This window comes from Pteropus medius, unplaced genomic scaffold (genome assembly GCF_902729225.1).
Source record: "Pteropus medius unplaced genomic scaffold, Ma_sr-lr_union100, whole genome shotgun sequence".
NCBI lineage: Eukaryota > Metazoa > Chordata > Mammalia > Chiroptera > Pteropodidae > Pteropus > Pteropus medius.
In genome coordinates, this window is record NW_024345916.1 from 396,479 (window position 1) to 420,970 (window position 24,492).

At 43.3% G+C, this 24,492-nt stretch overlaps 1 protein-coding gene across 8 annotated transcripts in view; it reads right to left on the reverse strand.

Moving 5' to 3' along the window:
• The window catches only part of BCAR3 (BCAR3 adaptor protein, NSP family member), a 185,106-nt gene that overhangs the window by 81,050 nt on the left and 79,564 nt on the right, over window positions 1-24,492 (reverse strand). For 5 of the 8 annotated variants that reach the window (XM_039874791.1, XM_039874789.1, XM_039874785.1 and 2 more), the window contains one exon: window positions 11,926-12,253. In XM_039874791.1, coding sequence (XP_039730725.1) covers window positions 11,926-12,242 — 317 coding nt within the window. In that variant the 5' untranslated portion in view covers window positions 12,243-12,253. Of the gene's footprint in view, window positions 1-2,944; window positions 3,651-11,925; window positions 12,254-15,324; window positions 15,399-20,582; window positions 20,751-24,492 lie in introns of those variants that run through there. The other 3 variants (XM_039874790.1, XM_039874786.1, XM_039874793.1) reach the window with 3 other exon arrangements.

A 24,492-nucleotide genomic window follows, 5' to 3' on the forward strand; every position in this document is an offset into this window, starting at 1 on the left:
TGGAATCTACAGCCTTCTCCCTTTGTTTTCCAGCATGAAGCTCCAACATCTCAAAATATTAGCTGCAGAGAAGTGGGGATGGAGGGATGGGGGAAGGAAGAGACAATGATAGGCTTTAAATCTACTAGGAATTTGTGTCTACTGGACTATATTCCTTACTAGACTGCATATTTTATAGGTAAAAGCAATATGTGGGATAGTCTGACACTGTCATTTATATTTCATTGGATGATATTCATGGGTCCAAGGCCTTGCCCATCGCATCAGCTCCTTATCTCACCTTGTTCTTTACACTCCAACAAATGCAAACTATTTGTAATTCCCTGAACCGAGAAACCTGGAATCCCTGTCCCCCCATTCATTCCCACCTTCTCTGACCATAATTTCCTCTGCATCGCCTCCCACCTCACAGAATTAATAACATCTCTGTACTTCTATGTATTATAAAACTTTATAACAAATAATTATAATTCAATACTATATGTAAACTCCTGTCTATCTCCTGTCTATGCTGGACTATTAGCTCCATGAGAACAGGGACCATATTTTATTTTATTCACCTTTGTATCTCCAGGGCACAGTTCAATAAACGTTGGTTTGAATGAATGAATGTGTGTGTGTTTGTCTGTGTCCTCTCCACTGTGCGGATGACCTAGATCCCAAACCTTCCCTGCTACTACACTGCATGGATTCACCAAGAGAAGAATAACGGAGGGAGAGAGGGAACGAGAGAGAAGTGTACTTCTTAGACTGACAGATTCTTTACTAAGGAGATAATTTAGCCACAAGTCTGTGACTGAACTGTGATGGCCTCAGACAGAACTCCCTTAGCAATGGAACATCACTGCTGTCAGGGCAGTGCCTGGCTCCCCATGGAGACCAGATGCTTTCAAAGTGGCACTGAGAAGCTGGCTGCTTCTGCTGAAAATGACTCTCTCTGGACATATTTGAAATGCCAGGGAGGAGGTTAATCATGGAGATAACCAGGAGGACAGAGAGAGTGTACCACAAGGCCATGTCCATGTGTTTATGGGAAAATGAGAAGAAATAGATGCTTAAAACAGATCTGGCCTGGTGAGCAGAGAGATGATATCTCTTGGAAAAGCTATCAGCTAGTGTGTGATTAGATGGGCAGGTTCTTTACAGATATTTCTTGTCCTAGGTGGGAGAGTATTATGTGTATAGCCTTTGCTAATTTAAAAAAGAATGTAGCTTTAAAAACAAAACTGTAACACTTCTAGATGTACAATTAAATATATTTTGTTTCATCACCTGCAAAATAGATGAGAAGAGATTCACTCTCCCATATCTCACAATGTATTTATTGCCCCTACTTGTTAAAGCAGGCTTTACTCGCAGTTGCAGTAGTCGATTCGTGCTTATTTTACATTCTCCTTCCAGTGTTAACACATGACATGAGAAGTTTCTTTTCTCTAATATAAAGAACCTCAGGGATGTTTCTTAATGATTAAACCAACGAATCTGTTTTAGAGCAGAGGAGTGGTCTAGACAGAGGCTCACTGCTCTGTAGTGGGAGAATTCATCTTCCATTTCTAGTGTCTAGAGCTGAAAACAATTCACCAGATGTGATCTGGGCAGCCAAGTGTGACCACTTCCCTTGGTCTCATTATTAAACTTCAATTAATGCTCCTAAAATCACATTAGCTTTTTCAACAACCATAGCATACTGCTGACTCATTCTGAGGCTGCAGTGATCCAATTCTGGGATATTTTTCACATGTTGCTATTAAGACCAACCCCATACTTTCATTGTTTTTGAGCTCTAGAGAAAGTCTTTTGTCTCTCCTTATGGTCTTCCCACTTAGATTTCATCTGTTGTTTCACGTCAAGATCTTTTTTGGATCTCCTGTCATTTTGACATACTGGTTATTCCTCCCAGATTCATGTCCTCCACCAATATGATCTGTATGTCACTATTATTGTCTAAATAATTTTTTAAATTGGCGAGAATGAGGGTGAGGACATAGCCTACAGCATTCTTATCGTGGTGTAGATTAATTGCATCTCCCTAGTTCTTTTTCGAAAATTGAAACATCTATCCGCCTCTTTCCTGTAGCTCTCGGTATGACAATGTTTCTCCAATGTCACAGTACTGGTTTGATGGTCTCAATCTCGAGCTCTCTCAGTCCTCTTGGACCTTAGGGCTTCACCTCATTTGTCATGGCCTCATTCTCTTCCTTCACCTTTACCCTACCCTTTCCAATCAGAGAAGTCATTTCCTTGACCAACAACAACAACAAAAAAAAGGCTGAACAGAAGCTCAGCAGTTTGGTTTCTCTCACATTCCCCCTCTCTTTGGTCTTATTGTTCCAAACATAATTTCTGAAAGCACTTTTTGTTATCCTTAGCATTTTTCACAATCCTCTGCTCACTCTGCATTCTGTTTCTTATACGACCAGTGCCACCCTCTGATATGCCAGGACAGCACAGAGGAAGTGGCAGCACAGAGAGGCAGGCCCCGAGGGAAGGGTTATCTAGAGTGTCCAACGTGCAATCACCTGGTCAATGAGGAAAAGTAACGTGATACCTGGAAAGATGTTAGGGTCAGAGGTCAAAAAAAGCAGAATTCTTATCAAACTAGTGGAGTGATAAAAATGGCTGCACTGCAGACGGGACGTTAGGTCAGTAGCAAAGCTGGAGAGGACAGGTGTTAGTGAGTTTGGATGGTTCAGAACAAGCACGCCCTTATCCTAGGGGCATGAACTCCTCACACGGACAAAGCCCCAGGCTTGTCTTTAAATCGCTAGCACCTCACACAAAGCCTGGCACACAGTAGAGGTTCAACGTACTCGTAAATAAAGTCATCAGAATGCGCCCGGCTCGTCACACCACACTGGGGGACCCTGCACACAAGTCAGTTCAGGCTGGAGACAGTCCTTCATGCACATCCTTAAAACACGGGGCGACCTGGATTGTCACTTACCTCTTCCTCCTTTGACCTGGTCAGCATGTCGTTTTTCTTCGTCCTGAACTGCGTTTCCCTTAGAGAGCCTCAGGCCTTGAGATCGTCTTTACCGTTTATCTCAGCTTGAGGACTCTTTCTTCCTACAGCCCAGGAGACTATAGATGAAGACACATTTCCCTCCCTGGTTGTCAGAGATTCTGAGTCCTGGTTACTTCTTAAACTCCTGCTTCTTTCACTTCAACAGCCAATTCCTGCTTCTATGAGTCAGTTTCTATCTCATCTGAAAATATGGCAGTGCCTGATTAATGTGTTCATGACATATATTAAAAGAATGGCAATTAAACTGCCTCCTCGGGCAGATTCCCTAATCATGTTAAAACAGGGCCATTTAAATATCCTATGTATTACACCATGGTGAGTCTATATAGGAATCCGAGACTAATATAAAGTAGTACTGGTAGATAAAAACTTGATGTAGTCAGGGGTTAACCTGCGCTCAGCAGAATTCTAGTGGCAGCATTAAGCTAAAAGCCACTGTTGAAATCTTAACTTGGCAGCAGTCAGTCAAACTGAATAGAGTAAGAACAAGAAAAACCGTATCAAGGCCAGTATGTCTTTTGGCAGGCATAGAGGGTCTGGCATCAGTGAATCATCAGGCTTCAGGCTGTCTAAGCCCAAACACAGCACTTTTGATAAAAGCAGATGCTTTGTTTGGCTGGTATCTCTTTGCCCTTCCTCCACTCCCACTAGTTCCATCCACTCCACCCCTCCCCATTCCCCATCCCCTTCTAAAGGAGTCTGTTTGTAAAGGTCTCTTCTCAACTAATTCAAAGGCAGAACAAAAGTGCTATAGTTTTGAGATAATGTCCTCAAGGCCTCTATAGGAAAGATTTTAACCAGCCAAACAGATGCAGGCGCCCGTCTTCAAGGTAGCTGCATACCAAAACCTTGGAAAAGTAGCCGTCATCCCATTCAGGCAAAAATCTGAATGCCAACCACAGTTGCCCATAACCTCTTCTGTCCATAGTGTCATCAGGAACGTGTGGGAAGAAACCGCAGGAGCATAATCACCATGCTGCTAACAGGCCCACAGGGAAGGTGGCCCTGGGGACGTGTCTGTTTTAATTAAATCAAAGACGTCTTATAAAAAGAACCAAGTAATGAAAAAAAATGTGCTTGATTACACGCTTAAAAGATTAGATCTTCTCCTTTTGAATTTTGTCTCTCATCTGAGAAAAAAAGGAAACAAAATCCTTCCTTCGAACACCAACCGTACGCAGCTCTTGCCTCTTTTCTCTGCTCCCCACCAAACCAAATAAATGCTCAGCCTCTTCTGCTGACTCCCTGAAACAGGAGCGCCAGGATTCCTCAGGGCTGGGTCATAGGATTCCTTCTCGTTTGTGCCTTATACAGATCTCTTCCTTGGTGACAGCTTTAATTTCACTTTGATGCAGACTCCTAACTTTATATCATTTAGCCCAGGCCTCTCTCCAGAGCTCCAGGCTTATAATACCTGGTTGGTTAACGCCTCCACTTAAACCTGCAGCATCTCAAACTCAGCACACCCAAAACAGGAGTCTTGATTCTCTGTGATCTACCATAACCCCCTACCCCGAGAAAGCATCTCAGTAAACAGCCCCGCCCCATACACTCAGCTGCCTGAGCCAAGCTTGACTGTCTCTCTCCCTCATCCCACCACATCCAGCCCTCAGTAAGTCCAGTAGATTCTATCTGCAAAACAGATCTTGAATCCACCCACTTTCACCTCCTCCGCCGCCATCCTGAAGCACGCTCCCACCTGTTCCCTGTACTTTTGCCCTCCCTCCAGCTCCTCTTCCCCTATCAATCACTTCTCCACAGAGAGACCAAGTAATCTTCTAAAAAATGCATCAGATCAGGCTATTCCCTTACAATATCTTTAAATATTTCCCTTTGTCACAAGGAGAAAACCTAAACTCCTTACCGAGGTCTAGACCAGTGCTGTCCAACAGAAATACAATGTGAAAAACAGATGTAATTTTAAATTTTCTAGTAGCCAATAGAAATAGGTGGAATTAACTTTAATAATATTTAACCTCATATTTCAAAAATATTATTTCAATACATAGTAACAAAAAAATATTAATAGAATATTCTACCTTATCTTTTTATATTAAATTTTCAAATGTTCCCTCCCCCAGAGAGTTTTTTCCTCCACTGAATCCAAGGGACTCAGGGCTCTCTGATGTCTTCCACTGTAACCCCCTCATTTCGTAGTCGAGATTTGTCGATGTGTTTGTCTGTGTGCCCCGCTGTGGGCACTCCCCAAGAACACGGCCCACACCTATTTCATTCTCCATGGGTACTTGGTACCCAGAACAATGCCTGACACAAAATAAGCTCAATAAACATTCAAAAATAAACAGTGAAGACACTGACATTAAGTATAAGGACAAGTGCGCAAGGGCTGGGCCAGTCCGCTGAAGACAGGCTCTGTTTTGTGTCTTAGCACAATGGTGTGTTGATCTTTTAGTGCAGTGCAAGGTAATGCTATACCTGTAACTGTGAGCAGTGGCCAAGACTCAGTGCTATAGGGCAGCTTAGGAAAGGCCCAGATAGAGCATTCCTGCCAGACTCTTTCAACACGTCAGAAACTTTCTCCCACAGGAGCCACAGGCATTGAACGTGATCTCAGTTTACACACGAGGATTAGGATCCTCACAGCTTCGACTTTCCAAGAGGGAGGAAGGAAGGATGAAAACCAACATCTGAGCCCCCTTCTTCATGTGCTAGGAGCCCTAACATGGGGTGGTATTTGACCTTATAGCCACCCTTTGAGGATGTGGAGATTCAGAAGGGTGTAACAACTTATGCAAGGTCACAAAGCTACCAGGACTGGTTGCTGGAATCTGTGTCAAGGTCACTAGCAGTTTTCTTTGATAGCTGTGGCCACATCAATGTCCCAGCAAAGGTAACAGTGGCCTCCAGAGTCAGGTGCCCACAGCAGAATTGGGGCAGGAGAAGCACAAACTGCCGGGGATCGGGTGGGAGCTGAGCACAGGGACATGACCTGCCCCACCCAGACTGCCCCACACAGAAGGCCAAGTGTGACAGTCAGAGCGCTGGCATTAGGTAGATCTTTATATTCAGTGACCAGTGAAACTTCACAGTACTGCTCGGGGTGGGGGTGGGAGAGCGTATTTTATAGTTTAGAACTAGCCCTAGTTGGCACACCTAGTAAGTGAGAAAACAGAGACATGAGCTGAGGTCTCTGGGTTACATGTCTCGTGTTTTCTCCTCCTCTCTGCAGCAGGAGTTATCCTACCTTTGGTTACTATGTTTGCAGGTGAATCTGGAGCCTTAAAACAAGAAGACAAGAAGTGCTCGTCTTGGGGGCCTTTAAGAAGAGCTTGAAATTCTGTATCTAATCCAATAGCTAGTCTCTTGGTGACAGCATTACAAAGCTGTGAACAAAAGGGTGGCCGTGGCCTGATGGCTTATCAGCCTTGTGGCTCCAGTCCAGGTCCCATGAAGGCCAGGTCTCCTTCCAATCGACAATAGCAACTACAGTTTCTCCAGCTTGCATCTTCTGGCCAGGCCTGGATGGCTCCCAAATCCACATGTGATAAGAGTACAAATAATTTGTAACTGCACAGCACCTTCTGTTTATGTTTTAACATACCCTGAGGGGTGCAAAAACTCTCATAGTTTCTGACTCTCAGAAGATTAAACAACCTGACCATTCCCAAACAGTATGTAGGAGGCCTGAAAAAACATGATTTAAAGCAGGTCTGTCCAGGGTAGAGGGAGCAGAGAAGATGTAGAGCAGCTCCATTCAGCAAGGACGACATTGTGTAATTCTCTGATCATTTTCTTGGTTGCGGTTTGCAATCAGTTAAAAAAAATCCTTTAGTTTCCCCAGCAAAACAGCTGAGAATGCACAGATCCCAGGCTTTTCAAACTATCCCTGTCAGCAAAGGATTTAGGACTACTGTCAGGCAGCTGGTAGACCTACAGGCATTTCTCATTTTCTGGGCCTCCTCCACCCTAGGGCAAGCAAGATGCCCAGCAGGGGCCACGCTCACCTCTGACCCAGCTGCTCCTGGCCTCAACACACCAGGGCCCACTGGGGCCTGGGCATGCCCCATGCCTCAGAACTCACTCACCCATCCACAACAGCTGCATTCAAACACTAAGGAGGATTTCAAATGTTAGTAAAACTCAACTTGAAATTTTAAAAATAAAAATTCAACGCATGGACTATTAATTCGTAGAGACAGTCTTAGCTGTTAAGCCATTGTCATTCTGCTAACTCAATAGTTGACCTATTAAATAGAATCTACTAATTTATTAAATAGATCTTTTTCAAATCGAAACGCAACATTTCCTCTGTGCACAAAAAGTTGCCAATTTGCAGATAGCAGATGTGCCCACATGTAAATAAAATGCAGATGTTTGCATGTGGACCTTCACATTTATATCTTTCTGATCAACTTAGAGCTAAAGACTGATTTATTTGCATGTCTGGGGTAACATCTTCCTTTGTTAAGAAGAAAGCAGTAGTTATAGAACTTGATGGTTCTAAAGAGGATCAAATGAAACAATTTTTCAGATGAGGGCACTGATACAGCCTTGAGTGAGGGCTTCAAATCAGTGTTTAGAAAAAAGTCTACATGGATGCGGTAGCCTTGCATTTTTGCTTCAGCTCAGAAGAGCTGACATTGTGACATGGTAGGTTACTTACGGCCTGGGAAAGTATACCAAATTTTAACTTGGGATAATTTTGCAGACTTTCTGGCCCCTGTCAGTTAAAACACTTGTGACTAGTCAGTCAGCTCCACTCATGCAAACTAATGAAACATCACATTGTCTGACCACATGCTCCCATGGCACCAGGGGCAGAAAGAATTAGGCACTCGGCAGCTGGTCCCAGGAATGCGTGCCTCCACGTGCCCACAGGAAGGAAAAGGACCCAGAACGTCTCCGGGCGTTGATCTTCAGCTATCCCAGCAACACAGACATCTAGCGACAGGAACCGGTCCCCCTCTCAGCCTGAAGAAGGTCCCAGAGTCAAATAAAAATTTATTCTTGAAGATAAGCGAATCAAAGGGACACCAGCCAAACAACGTGAATATAAAGAGGAAATCCTGTCTGCAGACCTGTCGGAGAAGGCCTGTCCTGCCTGCGGAAACAAAAGCTCCTTCTGTGACATCAAGCAGCAGACTTAAGAGCACCCTGGCTTTTTGCTTTGGCCAACTTTCAAAACCACAAGAACATCCAAGGGCAGCCAAGATGACAACAAAGCCAAGAGATACTGTCTCCAAATGAGGAGACCAATTTCCCCTTCCAGGCCTGCCTGCTGCCTGGCTGTTGGTGACCAAGGCTCCGTTCTTCCCCATGGCGGGGGTGTAGGGTGGGGGCAAGAGGAGTGTGGGGGGTGAGTGTCTGAAGTGCTAGATTCAGACTATATGGACTGAAGCTTTCCATGCAAGAAGATAGCTCAGAGGATGCCCACAGCTGGCGCCAACGTTTTTGGGAGGCTGTGGAGCACAGTGTCTGGGGACGGCCCCACAGAACTCTTGGGGTTCTAATCTCAGTCACCCACTACAGTCTGATTTTAGGTGCCTCGACATCTCTAAACCATTTTCTTAACTGTAATGATGACGACGACGATGATGATGTGCACGGTGAAATCTGCTGAGTATCTCACACAGGATTATGATGTTCAAACAAGATAATTTATGAACATATTTTTAAAAAGACTTTAGAACTATAAAACATAAGGGATAATAATTCATGTAGATATGCTCATATGACAGCTTAATGCAAACTTTTAGGTCAAAGGGGAGATTTCCTCTGCTTCATCCAAAGTCTCCCACAGGGTAGATATTTGATTAATATTCAATGATAATACAAGTGATTTTTTCATGATTAATAAGGCAAACATGTTTGTTGGGAAAATAGCAAACCTGCAACTTATCAGAGCACTTCACAAGACAAGGAGATGCTGTCTAGAGTTTCCTGCCACTGTCATGCCAGCACCAAACGTGATGAAATGGAAGGTTTTCAGATTTGACATCCAAGCAAGTCACAACATTAACCCCTGAACTCACTATGGAAGGGACCAAATAAAGCCCAAAAAGTTTCCTGAAACAAGACCCCAGAAATATCAATAATCTTGTTAAAGGCAGATCTGACTAGTCTCAGGTCCCTGGAAACCAAGATCCAAAATTCTAACTTCAGACATGGTTCCCAGGTTCGAGGGGTGGGTGAGCTGGAGTGGTGGGTGGCTGGTGTTTCACAGCCCCTGTCAGGCTGTGAGCGATGACTTAGGAATAGGACACTATTTTTCTCATGTTAGTCCCTTGTAGCACCTCCCTGGAACCTCGGGTTCTTAATCATTCTACTTGTTGCCAGCTTTTCACATGCACAAAATTTATTTTTTGTTCTTAAAAGGAACTGAGGCAGTTAGCTCATAATCTTATTAAGACTAATTGAAAGGATTAAAAAAAAAAAAGAAGATAAGGTACTTTGAGCTCCTCAAAATTGGGAACACTTCAGGAGATTTCAAAAAATGCATCAGGTAAATAAGAGTGAGGAGCGGGGAAGAGGACTTTATGATCCTTTGACACACAACCATGTGCCTTTTCATTCAGCATTATTTTAAAAGATACGCGTTTGTTACTTCCTATATTCGCCCTTAATAATAAGATACTTTAAATTAAGGAAAAAAGATGTGACTTTGGATGAATGTAGTTCTGAATCATAAACAAACTAAAAGCAGCAGTGCCTGTTACGTCTTCTGCCACTTGGACTTCAAACTCAGGGCCTGAGCCCTCCCCCTAATAAGATCTTTTACAGAGACCTGACCTCTGTTCATGTCAGCTTTCAAATCAAAAAGCTTTGAACTCCTGGCTGGTTAAATGCTTGGACCTTGGGTGTTTATCAAGAACTTCCTCAAGATTGGAAGAGTGCCTCCATTACCACCCCAGGCACCTGGAGTTTCCCCTTGTTAGAGCTGGCACACAGCCAGGACCTTTGAACTTCAAAATGAGTTTGTGAATTTTCCACATGTGGTACATAGTAGATATTTCGCTCAATACGGAGTTTAAATTCAAAATAAAACAATGGCCACAAAAAGCCAGGTAGCAGTTGGTTCAGACCCCACTTCATGTAGCCTGGCATTAGTGCTTATTTATGGTTGACCAGAAGTTATTTTTCTTTGCTGCCTTATAGCCTTCATGAGAGGGAGCAATGATTGCTTCCCTCTGCATCTCTCCAGTTAAGAATCAATGATGCAATATGAACAATACAGTGCATAGGTACGCACCTCCACATTTACCTGTTTCATCAGCCAGCCACTTGCTAGCTCTCTGAGCTGAGAGTTCACCCACCTAGAATTTTGGGAGCAGGTCCATGGCCTTCTAATGGACCTGATTCACCCTGGGGAAACTTCTGGTCTGATGTGAGAAACATTTCAGAGCTCTCTAATGCTTTCTACAGAGACTATCTGGGCCTCCACTTATTTTCTTCTTTCACTACTGTAATACTAAAACTAATTCTGAACTCTTGCCTGCCCGGCTCTCTCCCAACATCTATACCATTCTCCTCTCAACTTGCTGCACCCCACCCACAGGCACACAAGCTTCGTTTTGGGTTTTTCAAACATGCCAAACTTGTCCCCCCCAGCCCCCCAGTTCTTTGCACTTGCTCTCCCTAAGCCTGGAACAGCCTTCCACTGGTTCTTCCATGGCTACCTTTTCTCATTATGCAGGTCTTAGCTTACATGTCATCTCCTCAGAGACTTGCCCACCATATGAAAAAGATACAATCCAAATAAATCTCCAGCATGTCATTCTATTTCTTCTATAACACTTACTGTAATCTGCAATTGTCCTCTTTATTTACTTGTATTTATTATCTGGGTCCTTTGCTAGAATATTAGCTCTGGGAGGACACTGTTTCACATGTTCCATAGCTATCCTGTTAGTTCACATATTTCCCCACCCTGTAAAAGGGCAAGAGCAGATTACTGGAATGATTTGGCGGCTAGAATGTCTTCAATATTGGACCAGACCTTCAGTTAAGATACCCAGAGAAAAAGGACAGAATTTTCAGCCAAAGCACTAATGCTTATAAAATCAGTGTACTCTAAATAATGTATGTGCTCAATATATAGATATTAAACAAATAAATGAGCCAGAATCAAAGTGGCTCTCTTTGCTGCAGGGTTGGACAAAGAGAGAGATACCAGGAGATACAACAGAAGAAACCACCCCTGTGTTTGCCCGATAGCATCACAGGTTGCTGATCTTCCCCAATAGGAAAAGGAGTAAAGAGTTTCTAAACCAGCTCTAACAAGCACAGCCAGGCCATTACGAACCCAGAGAAGAAACCTTTACAACCATGAAGCTTATTTACCCAGATCCCTAGTAGATATAGGAGAAATCTGTTTTTATTATATTCTGAAGCTGACCTGTTGATACAACCACACAATTTTATTTCAGCACGTTACAACTAAATATAAGGATACAGGTCCTAATTTATAGATATCTCTATAGAATTGGATGGGTGGAGAATCTGAGGTTATGGGAAAAAAATACTTGTGCTTCTTTTCGAGGGACTTAATGATATAGGAAGTTGGCTTTAATAATACTCTCAAATATTAGATAGTAAAAATGATTCATTCTTTTAGGTGTTATAGTTTTTTATATTATGGTTATATATTTTTAAATAAGAGTCCTTATCTTTGAGAGACACATTCTAAAATACTTACAGCTAAAATAAAATGAGGTTGGAGATTTGCTCCAAAATAATTCCAGAGGAAGGAAAGTGGGTGGGAAAATGGACAAAGCAGAACTGGCCATGAGTTGATAACTATTAAGGCTGGGTGATGGGTCCTTGGAAGTTAAACTCTTTGCTCTACTTTGTACATGTTTGATATTTTCCCTACTAAAACAAGTTTTTAAAAAAACTCTGCAAGACAAGTCATTTTCCCCTCATGAAATTAAAAAGTTTACCTGAAGGTGAAGGTTTCTCTTTCCCAGTCTTGCAGTGGGTGTTCCTGGATGACATCCTGCATCAGAGGTGAGTTCCGTAGTGGGGATTTGGAATGGGGAAGGGTACCCATGTGACTGAAGTTATCACAGGACCTGATGGGAGGAGGGCCCTTCTTCTTCCGTGGAAGGGTGCCGTGTATAGACACGTCTTGATAGGCATCTGCGCGATGATCGACGAGAGGTGACTTGCTGCTCAGAAGGTCCATGGACGAGGCCAGGGGGAACTGGTGATTCACTGGCATGTTTCTGGGAAGGCTTGCAAATTTTCCCGCAGCCATGATTCTTGACTCTAAAGGGGAATGAAAAGAGTGAAGGTAAAAATCTAAGATAATCACAAGGACTGACTTCCTACTTACAAAAGGAAATGTTCACGGAGCGTTAAAAGACAAACATTGAATGGCATCACTAGTAAAATTTAGTACAAACAGGAAGTTTACTCCTCTCTCTTTTCTGATATTACCAAGGAATTCTCCTGGGTTGGCAGCAGATCCCCCAAAGGAAAAGGAGCACATTTTGGAGGCTTTAGAGGCACATGAGCTATTTTATTATTTCAGGTGACTGAAGCAGATGGAAAAGCATGACTAACAAAAAAGATTTTTGAGGAAAGACTCAAGGTTTCAGTAACAAGTGCATTAGAGAAAATGTTATAAATATGTTAGATAATTAGCTCACGCACTTCTACCATCCTGTAAATGAAAAGAACAGGCGGAGATGATTAGAATTCCTGAGCTGCTAGAATGCCTCGGTGCCAGACCAGCCTGTCACTTGTGCTACTCAGAGCAACAGGGCGGTTTTTCTGGCAAAGACCTGGTGCTTATAAATAAATCAATGTGCTCTAATTAACGAAGACAGGCCAGGGTCAGGGGTCAGGAGGTGGGTCACTTCTCTATACATCAGTGAGCTCAGCTGCAGAGGAAGGCCACTGAGGTGGGGGCTCCATGTATGCTGTCCCCCAGAGGGTCAGAAACTTGCCTGCTACCAGCAGGGTTAAGCAATGGTGCCTGTACAGTCAGGGAAGAGAAAGAAGAAAAGAAAAAGAGGGGGGTGTGTGTGTGTGTGTGTGTGTGTGTGTGTGTGGTGGGGGGTGTATGGAAAGAAAAGGAAAATAGTCACTGAGGTTATGCAAAAGCAGCCCCAACAACTGTTCCCAGCTTTGACCACTGGTAGAAATGTTCACCCCTGAGAAGAGCCAGCCCCCCCCCAAACCCCCCTACAAACTATGGTTTTGACGTAAGCCAAATTATCTGACATTTTAAAGGCTAACATATGGAGGAAAAGAAATACAATCCTGGGTAAAAATTAGGGCTAGTCTCTGGAGACATAAGGATCCAGAATGTGTCCCACTAGTTCTGGTATCAGACTGGTCTGGACAACACAGCAGCATAGCTAAGCCCAATGCACTGGCCTTCCCCAAGGCGAGTGAGGGGAACATCCCTCTTTGCTCTGTAGTTTGCTCTCAAATCCTGCAGCCCCATTCCGCGCAGACCACTCTTTCCACCGCCAAGAGGACAGCTCTGAGTGAAAATCCACACTTAATAGCACCGCTGCAGAGTCAGTTCCGGAATTGGGAACTTGGGACACGGCTTGAAGACAACAGAGAAGAACACAGCCTTCAGACACTTACAGTGCAAGAGGCAGAACCGGGATAAAGACAGCCTAGTGTGCCAAGGAAACAACTGACAACAAAAATGCCCAGGACACAGTGCCTCCACATGCAACAGAGAGAACTATACAAGGGCTGGGGTCTGGGTGGAAGGAGACCCTTCACTCAAGGTATGTAACCCTAACCCTGTCCTCAGTTCTTAGCCAAACCTGGCAATTCTGGGACTTATCTGCTCCGTGTCTAATTGGGACCACACAGAAGGCCTGGCTCACAGCGGGTCCAGAACAATAGGACTCTGCTGGCCTTTCCCATGTGGGCCCCACCCGGGTCTGACCAGTACCTGGCACACTGTCAGCACTTGCTCAACGTTAATCATCGTTATTAAAAAAGAAACCAAACTCCCTAGCCCTCCCTGCCTGACCACTGGTGACGTAAGCTGACTAGGATTCCTCACCCTACACACACACACCACAGCTGTGAACTCTCACCTGTTCCAGTTATCAGCACCTCCTTTCTTCACCGACAGGCCTGGATCATTTCAAAAAACCTCATAGGGAGGCCCAGAACACCACACAGGGGTTCTTTGTGTGCAACAGGCCTTATGGTTGATCAACTCTATTTCCAGGTTAGTGTGATGAGCAAAAGTTACCTTGGCTCCAGTGTCTCCAGCAGCCTATTTCCTCTCTGCTTATCTAAGATCTATCTAGATTTGAAGATTGAACCAAAGTGTTTGTTCTAGAATGCCTTTCATCAAGTTACCCACACCTCAGTTTATTCTCTGATGTTGAGGGATGTTAACACCTGCCCTTTTACCTTCGATTCAACAAATGTTTAAGTGTATACGCCACATAAAATACACAGGGAAACAAAGATTCCTAAGCCTCAATCCCTGACTATGCACTCTGAGAGAATAATATGGGACTATCAACAGAGACTCATCAATAGGGGCCCTTAACTTGATGAAGAAAAGAATAATTGATTTTTACAAAAGGATTCAAAGGAGATCTCAAAGAGAGCATCACTGGAAAGGAAAGATTTTGAAAGGTGGAAAATTATTAGAAAAAGTCTTCAAAGAGGGTGCTCTAACAACACACACGTACAGGCAGAGAGGTGCCCCCATAGACTCAGGAAACTGCCAGATTGTGTGGTGTGGCTGGAGTGGTGAGGTAGAGATGCATTTTCTGGAATTAGCACAGCTTAGGACTGGATCATAAAGTCTTAAGGGCTGTGTCAAGGTGTCTGGACTTGACTGTAAGTGCTGGGGAAGATCTGCAAGGGAGGGACAGATTCCAGTCTGTGCTCAGGTAGGTAACTCTGGTAATTCTGGAGGGGAGAGAAGGGAGGCAAAGAGGCCAGTCAGGCTGATGGCAACATGCCAGCTAAAACGATGAAGATCTTGACCTAGGGCACTGGCTGCAGAAAGGGAAAGGAGGGACAGTGAAGAGCTAGGATCTCGAGCCTCTGGCTGACAGGACAGAGGCCACAGCCACGAGAGGATGGTGCGATGCTGTAACACACCAAGTAGTATAAAAAGGGGACCCCTGCAGGAAGGTGGGTAACAAGCCCATCACAGGAGCTGTTGTGTGTGAGGTACCAATAGAACAGTTTGCTGTATAAGGTTAAATACTGGCATGAGCAGTTAGGAGCCAGGACATGATGTAGATTTTTAAGAGTCATCAACATAAAGGGAATATTTAAACCAGAGAGTAGATCCCTTAGCTTGTTATTATCAGATGTGATAACAGGTGTGAAAGTACCTCTTAAACTGTCAGGAACCATACAATATCCATGAATTATATTCCTACTCTCTCTCACTGTGGCCGTTTCCAACCTATAAGGACAAAAGCAAGGAATGAGTTCTGAAAACTTACACTGGTGGTTCTCGGCCTGGTTGTACATCGAGAAGCCTCTGGAAAGTTTTAAAGTCCCAACATCCAAGCCACCATCCAGACCAACGAAATCAGAATCTCAGTGGGTAGGACCCTGGCAGGAGTCTTTTTAAAGTTCCCCAGTATTGCCCAACGTGGAGACAGGGTTGGTAACTCCTGGATAAGCGAGTCTCTTTGGTACAGAGCAACTTACACTCAGATTTGTCTACCAGAATAGAATGACAATGAAGAAATACCATTTAGTCAGTAGAAGCATTCATTCATTCTTCTGTTCAATACTCATTTAAGGGGGCTTCCTCTGTGGTGGGCACTGTGTTGGGTGTGAGGACAGTGTCAAACAACTGTCCTCGTGAGGTTACTACTCTGTGAAGGAAGTGGACAGTAAGTAATTACCATACTGTGGTGATTCCCACAGAGTGGGGACCAGGGTCTAGATAAATCTAGTGGCCAAGAATGGCTCCTCTGAGGAAGGGATGCTGACCTGAAGGATGTGAAGCAGAGTTTAATAACTAGAGGGAGAAGATCATCCAAGTTGAAGTTTTGAAAGAGTTCTCGGCTGCAGACAAATTGGAAATATGCAGGCCAGGCTCTCTACAACTGGCTGCCTCTAAATTGGAACTCTTCCCCTATTAAAATACAACTTTGTCCTGTGCTAGTACTTGGAAAGACTGGCTCAGCCCTGGGCCCTGTGTCAAGCCTGAATCAGTCCAGTGATGAGGGAGGTGGGCCCAGTCTGGAGACATAACTTTAAAAAAAATAAAATAAAACAAACTAAAAGTGGGGCAGGGGATGTGAGGAGGAACTACAGGTGGGAGGAGCTCATTTATAAGCTTTCGGGTAGCTCTATTTCCTACTTGAGCTGTATTTACTTTTGATTTTTCCAGACTCAAGGAGTCTAGGGGAAATCCAAGGGATAGAAGTGCATGGTGTGTAGCTGGAATCTAGGTTCAAGTACTTTCCATTTTGACAGAAAAGCCACTTACCACATGTGACCACTAGGCAGAATCTCAACATGTTATATGTAGATGGGATCTCAGAGAATCAAGCCCCTTCATTTTTCCAGATAAGGAAAATTAATGTTCATTCATTCAATATATATTCTTTGAGGTTTACAACATGCCAGGGCTGAGGATATAATAAACTAGACAAGGTCCTGCTCTCACAGAATTGACATTATGGTGGGAGAGTCCAACCAACACAGACAAGGAAACAGACTAGGTCATATCCCAGTGGTAAGTGCTAAAGAACACAAGACAGGATGAAATGATAGAACATACTTGCTGGGGATGGAGGGCTATTTTAGATTACAGTGGTCTTGGAAGGCCTCTTTGAAGAGGTTATAATGACAATGTGAAAACAACAAAAAAGAAGGAATCAATGAAGAAAAGATCGAAATGGAGTTTCAGGCAGGGGATTCTACAAATGCAAAGGGCTTGGGGTGGGAATACATGGTTAGAAGTGCACTGTGGAGACTAAATTAAATCCAAGTCTCCAGTCTCTGGCTCCAATGTTCTCTCCACTTGGAGAGGTTTCTGTCTTGATGTTCCCAGTATTTATGTATTGTTCCTTTATGTACTTACGTATTGTTTGATTTTTTTTTTTTTAAATCAAACATGGTTTGACTCAGCTTTGGCTTTGGAGTCAGATACTTAGAGGTTCAAATTCCTACTCTGCCATTGACTTACTAGCTGTATAGCCTGGAACAAGATACTCAACCTCTCTGGCAGTCAGTTTCTCATTAGTAAAACTGAATTAATAATATCTATTGCATAGGTGTGCTGTGAAAAGTAAATCTGATCGTGTTTGGAAAGCCCTTGACATAGAGCAAGAACTCAATAAATAGCAGGTCTCCTTTAAGCAGGGCATGTATTGTATGTCTGTCTTGCTTGTCATTGTATCTCGATTACAATGAGATGAGAGTTCCCAAATGAAGTGACTGCTTCTGGGGAAGCCTGCAGCCAGAAAAGAGTAAGGAAATGTTTTAACCTACAGCAGTAGATGTAAACATACCACACCAAGTAGGATGTAGAGACAGGCACACACATGGCACACCAAGTGAGCATGTATGTAGTCTTTAAAAGAAAAGCCCAGGTGAGACTTTGGCTACCAGATTTCACCTCTCTCCACTGTGCAGGTAAACAGACACAGTGTCTTGACTCAGTCTAGTGCCAGATCTTGAAATATAGTCATGAGCCGCATAATAACATTTTGGTCAACGACGGACCACATGTACAACAGTGATACTGTAAGATTGTAATAGAGCTGATAAATTCCCATCACCTAGTGATGTGCAAAGTGTTCACCTAGTGATCTCATAGCTATTATAATGCAAAGTGTTATGTGTTTGTGGTGGTGCTGGTGTAAACAAACCTACTGTGCTGCCATTCGTATAAAAGTATAGCACACACAATTATGTACAGTACATAGTACTTGAAAATGATAATAAAATGACACGTTACTGGTTTGTATATTTACTATACTATAGTTTTTATCCTTATTTTAGAGTGCACTCTATTAAAAAAAAAAGATTTGCTGTAAGACAGTATGCCGTGTTATACTAGCAGCAGACTCATACATCTTGTGTTTACCCCATCTCTTGATTGCGTTATTTTTTCATGTGCTTGATTTAATCTTGTGTTGTTTTACAATTTTAGTGTAGCCTATAGTTTAAAGTCGACAGTAGTGTACAGTAACATCCTAGCCCTTCACATTCACTCACCACTCACTGCTGACTCGCCCAGAGAAACTTCCAGCCCTATAAGCTTCCATTCATGGTAAGTGCCCCCTATGTGGGTGTATCATTTTTTTTCTTTTATACTGTATTTTCACTGTAACTTTTCCGTTTAGATATGTTTAGATACTTAAATACTTACCATTGTTAAAATTGCCTATAATATTCAGTACAGTAACATGCTGTACAGGTTTGTAGCCTGGGAACAACAGGCTATATCATATAGCCTAAGTGTGTAGTAGACTATACCATCTAGGTTTGTGTGACTGCTCTATATGATGTCCACACAATGACGAACTCACCTAATGAGGCATATCCCAGAACGCATCCCTGTGGGTAATTGGGGCATGACTGTACAAAGGTCAAAGACTCTGTGTATCGATACGAAAATGAGACCCATGTGAACATTCAAAAAGCTGAAATCTCAATAGGGACAAGAGCAAGCCTAACAAGTTCCCCAACCCACACCAACTTTTTGACTCTGGTTAGTGGCTCTGCTTTGAAATAATTGTGAATAGCATCTGGATCATTTGCTTTACCAAGATGTCTTAAACTGATCACATGGAAGGCAAGGCAGAGGTAAACAGCCCACTTGCTTAGATTTTTCTGTTTTACTTCTTAAGTGAGATATGTTCAAGTCAAACTCATACATGGTCATATGATGTGGGCTTTAAGAACTTTCTATAACATTTTAAAATCTAGAAACATAACTGCCTCTACTGCCCCATTATGACCACAACAGAGAATTTACAATTTGGATATGTACTTTCGTATCTTCTCTTCAGAGTCAGCAAAAGGAGATGGCATATATAAAATTGGCTTATCCACTTACAATGAAGTTTTGCTTGGGCTTAAAAATTAAGAGTATCACTTTATTTTTGAAGTAACCGTATGAAGTCTAGCCAAATGATTGAAGTATGAATAATTCTTCCATGGATTGTATTTTGAGCAATGCAGTACAGGATTTACATGATAAGGTTCTTAAGATTAGCATCCATTCGACAAGCTGTCCCCTCTCTATGAATAGAGAGCCATGGAGATCTTGGTTAGTCATTCTAGAAACGTCAGGCTTCTCAGCAGCAGTTTAGAGAAAGGTGGAGTGGGGGTGTTGGTGAGCTGTTCACGTTATACTCCATTCACCCCCTTGCACATCCGCGTCCAACCATTTGGCGTGTGGCTTTCGCATTAACTGGGCAGCCCCTTCCTCTCTGGATCCCACTCTACTGAGCCCCCCCCAGCCCCAAGAAAGACCTCCCTCTCTTCCTGCATCTCTCCCCTGTCCTTGGCAACACGCAGGGAGATTATCCGCTCTCAAACTGACCTTCCCTCCTCCAAAGTATTTTCCTTGGAGAGATCTGCGGAGCCTTGGGAGATAAGAGTCAAGGTTTAAAAGAATCTGAATGCCTGGCTCTATTTTCTACCTCAGTTGGCTTCAGGGGAAAGCAGACATGAAGTTAGGCAACCGGTCTTTCCCCCTTCGCACCTTGCTTCAAGCGAATTAACATCAAAAACAGAGTTTTCCACCACCACCCCATCCCCACCCCCGCAAAATCCCAGCCACTACCCACCGTGTTCCCCATGGAACACGCCGCCTCGCCAGCTGCTGGGGAGCCCGCTGGATCTCTCCCCGACAAGTGTCTACACCTGATCAAACCTTTAAAGTCCTGGCAGCCTCAACCAGTAAGGAAAGACGGTCTGAGATCGGAACCTCTTTCCTGTCGCGCCCACCGTCAGTCAGTCCCTCCCTCCTTCCCTTCCCTGCCTTCACCTCCCTTTCCCTCCCCTCTCCGACGCAGAGGGAGCGACACAACCAACTATTCATTCCCAACAAAGGAAGAGAGGGAGGGAGATGTTGTCAACAGTTACACGGCAGGCTCCTTCGCTTTCTTTGCAAACTTTCCAAGAGATTAGTGAAGAAACTCTCCTCCTCCAAGCCGAGGGCTTCCAGCGGAGCCCCTTGGCCCTCGCGCCTCCTGACCCCCTCCAGCCTGGGGGCAGAGAGGGAAGGGACGAGGACGGGCGGTCGGACGAGCAACCTGGACCCGCAGGGGTTCAGAAGAGGGCAGCACCCAGGAAGATGCCAATCAGGAGCAAAGAGCAGAGATGCTCGCCCCAAGTCGCTGGGCGCCTCCCGCCCGGGGCCAGGTCTGGGAAATCTCAGCCAGAGATTTCAGTTCAGAGGCCCCCGAGGGCACAAGTCCGGTCGCCACTTCAGCCACTCCCGTCCCCAAACACCAACTCTGCTGGGGGTTGGGGGAGGGCGCCGGCTCTGCTTTCCCTGTAGCCCAACTTTCTCCAAAACAACTTCCCAGTCGGTCCTCCATGCCGAGGGACTCCTGGCGCCCGGGGAGGAGTAGCACCCCCGCGGGAGGCGCGGCGCGCGGTGGAGACTCACCTCCCCGCTGGGCGCCGGGGTCTCGGGCTGGGGCTCAGAGGCTCCGCACCGCGGGCGCGGTGCTGAGGCTGCTGCGGGAGCAGGGACCGCTCATGGTCGGCGCGCTCGCCTGTGCGCGGGGCGGCTCTGGCTCCGGCCTCGGCAACTGCAGGCGCGGCTCTGAGCCGGCGGCGCGCGCTCAGGCCCTCAACTGGTGATTTGAGGCTCGGCGGCCCCACCCCAGCGTGCCGATTCGCGCCGCCTGGCGGAACCCCCCCCCCCGCCCCCACGACATTTACATGCGCTGACCTCGCATTGCACACCTCTTCTCAGATTTTAGAGTTTGGCTCTCCTCGTATCTCTCCGAGAAGACAGTCCTCAAATGTAGATCGACCACTTCCTCACTGTACCCCTTTGGAGAGACGACCCCTCCGAATCCGCTCCTCCCCCTTCCCCGCGTTATTTGATTATTCAACAGATGTGCTTTGCTCAACTGCAGACACCTGGCTAGCTTTCCGTTTAAAAGGCTTTGGTGGCACAAAGATGCAGGTAACCACAAATAACTAAGCCAGGAGAACAGGCAAATCCATCACACTCACCTGGACATATTGAAAGCAAAGTGGGAAGTAAAAGTGGCACTTCAGTACCAGATGGCTTGGTGGGATGAAAAATTGGAGCCAACTGAGGACTTAATACTGTCAGATATCAGCACCTATTATAAAGCTATAGAAATAGTAACTGGCAACAAGGATAGACAAACTGACCGATAGAATAGAGTTTAGAAACGGATCTACATTATACGGTCCTTGATTTATGTCAAAGATGCTTTGTCATTTGATTTATGTCAAAGGATGGTTTGTCATTTCAGTTAACAATGCTAGATCAGCTGAACACCCACATGGAGAGAAAAGAACCTTGATCCCTACCTCATATCATACCAAAAAATCAATTCCAGACAGATTTTTAAATCTACGTGTAAAAAGTAAAACAATAAAACTATCCAAAATGAATATCAAAAAATATCTTCATGGCCTTGAGGTAGGCAAAGTCTTCTTAAATACATATAGTACTAACTATAAAGGAAAAAAGTGATCATTGGACAACATTAAAATTAAGAACTCCGGTTCATCAAGACACTATTAGTGAAATGGCAAGCCACAGAGAAAAGATAATTGCAACACATATATTCAAAACAGGACTTATATGCAGAATGTATAAAGAACATTTACAAATCAGCAAGAAAAAGGCAGAAAATCCAATTGAAAATAGGCAGATCATTTCAACAGGCATTTCTCAAGAGGAGATAAACAGGCATTTCTCAAAAAAAGCCCCCCACTTCCCCCCAAAAAAGCACATGAAAAAGTTCTCAAATACTAATCACCTCAGAAATGCAAATTGAAGTTGCGATGTGATCATACTTTACATCCACCAGAATGGCTAAAGTTAGAGAACTTGCGTAACCCTTTAGAAACCTGTTTAGCATTATCTACTAAAGCTAAATTAACAGATAGTCTGTGACCTAGTAATTTCATCCCTGGGTATATACCCAACAGAGATGTATGCATATATTCACCAAAAGACATGTTCAAAAATGTTTATAGCATCTCTCTTTATAACAGCCCCCTAGGACACAACCCAAATGTCCATCAATGAAAGAGAAATAAACCGTGTAGAATACAATCCATTACTAAGAATGAATGAACTACATCTGTGCTCTACAAGATGCAAGACTTGCACAATATGATGTTGAATGAAAGAAGCTGGACACAAATGGAATATATCAATGATGTTAAAGGTGAAGGTAGTGATTATCTTGAGGGTTGGGTAGAGATGGAAAGAGAGACCAGAGGGGGCTCTAGGTGCTGGGACTACAAGTGTATCTCGGAGTATTGCCAGTTCAGTTCCAGACCACTGCAATAAAGTGAGTATCAAAATAAAGTGGGCCGTAATTTTTTTGCTGGTGGAGGGTCTTACCTTCAATTTGTAAAAACCGCGACATCCGTGAAGCACAATAAAGTAAAGTGCAATAAAATGAGGTATGCCTGTTCTATTTCTTGATCCAGGTGCTGCTTACATAGATGTGTATTATTTTATAAAAATTAACTGTCTCTCACTTTATCGATATTGTTTGTTCACTGCTCTTCATGTAAGTTTTACTCCAACAAAATGTTTTTAAAATCGTGCCATGTTGGGTATATTTTATATCCTTTTCATTCTAAGAAAGAGCTGTTGACAAATCTGCAAGATTATAAGTGCAGCATTCTTAAGAATGAGTTTTTATATTTTCCTTATGGCTGTTTTTGTGGGTTGGTTTTTATCTTCCCTACCTCATTAGAAGCACAAACTTTTGATTTTTGTTGGATTTTCCTAAAGTGTTTAGGGCAGTGAATGTCAAACAGACCAGCTGTTATATTTCCAAACTGAATGATCAGAAATGCATTTATGACTTTCCGCTGCTCTGGAGTGTCACTGAGAACAGTGATAAAACTTACATTGATTTTCTTTGATTTTCAAAATTCCCTGAGCACCTGCTATATGTGTTTTCTATTGTGTAGTGCATCATGGGGAGGTAGCAATAAAGAAAGACCAGAAGGTAACTCACAGAGAGGCCTTGGGCAAATCACTGTTCCTCTTAGTTTTTCCATTTCTTCATGAGTGAATGAGTGAATGAATGTGAGAAGTCAAGGAAATAATGAATGTGAAAGTGCCTACCATATATAGTAGTTATCATTAATTATTACTAGAATTGATGATACATTCTATCATTTGTCTTCACCATGCCTCTGTGAGATAAGAAGCATCTTTATGCCCATTTATATGGGAGGAAACAGACTTAGAAAGGTTCAGTAACTTCAACCACAAAGTCATTTAACAAATATTTGTTGCATGCTGACTATGTGCCAAGAGTCATAGCTAGTGTGAAGCAACGTCAGAATTTGAATCAGGTATTTTAATCAAAGTTCAGTGAACTTTCCATCACACCACAACTACTTTCACATTTGTATTCCCAGTGTACATAGTAGGTGCTCAATACATTAATGGATGAGTAACAAGAGTATTTTAATATAATCTTTTGATTAGGGAATATTTGCATGGTTCACAAATCAAAATATAAACATAATGGTATACAGTGAAAGGCCACCCTCTTAACTTTGCCTCCTATCTGCCTCTTCCCCCTCCCAACACAGGTATCTACTGCTATTAATATCGTGTGTGCCTACCAGAGTTTAAGTGTATATGTGTTATCCCCATCCCCACACGAAAAGTCACACACTATCCCTACAGTTCTACGCTTTGCTTTTTTCCACTTAATATATCTTGGAGATTTTCCCATATTAGTGCATGGTATTCCTTTGAAGAGGTGTACCATGATTTATTCAATCAGTGCCCTATTGATGGACATTTAGGTTGTTTCCAGTCCTTTCCTACTACAAACAATACTGCAATGAATAATCTTGTACATACGTCATTGGTATGCGTAAGTATATCTGCTGGATAAATTTCCAGAATAAAGTTGCTGAGTCAAAGGATATATATTTTTGTAATTTTGATAAGTAATGCCAAATTGCCATCTATAGAGATTGCACCAATTCATACTCCCCAGCAATATTAGAAAATGCCTATTTCCCCACATCCTGGCCAGAATGTGTTATTAAACTTTCGAATTTGTTCAACCTGACAAGTAAAATATGAATTTAGTGCAATTTTAATTCACATTTCTCTTATAATAAGTGAGACTGCTCATCTTTTCATGTTTAGTAGCCATTCATTTTTTTCCTTTTTGGAATTTATACTTCCACTTTTCTATCCACTTGTAGGTTGTTTTATTATAAATTTTCAAAGACATCTTTCCATATTAGCAAGCTCAGATCTTTGTGGTATGAACTGCAAATATTTTTTTCAATGACAACATCAAAAAAAAAAAAAAAGA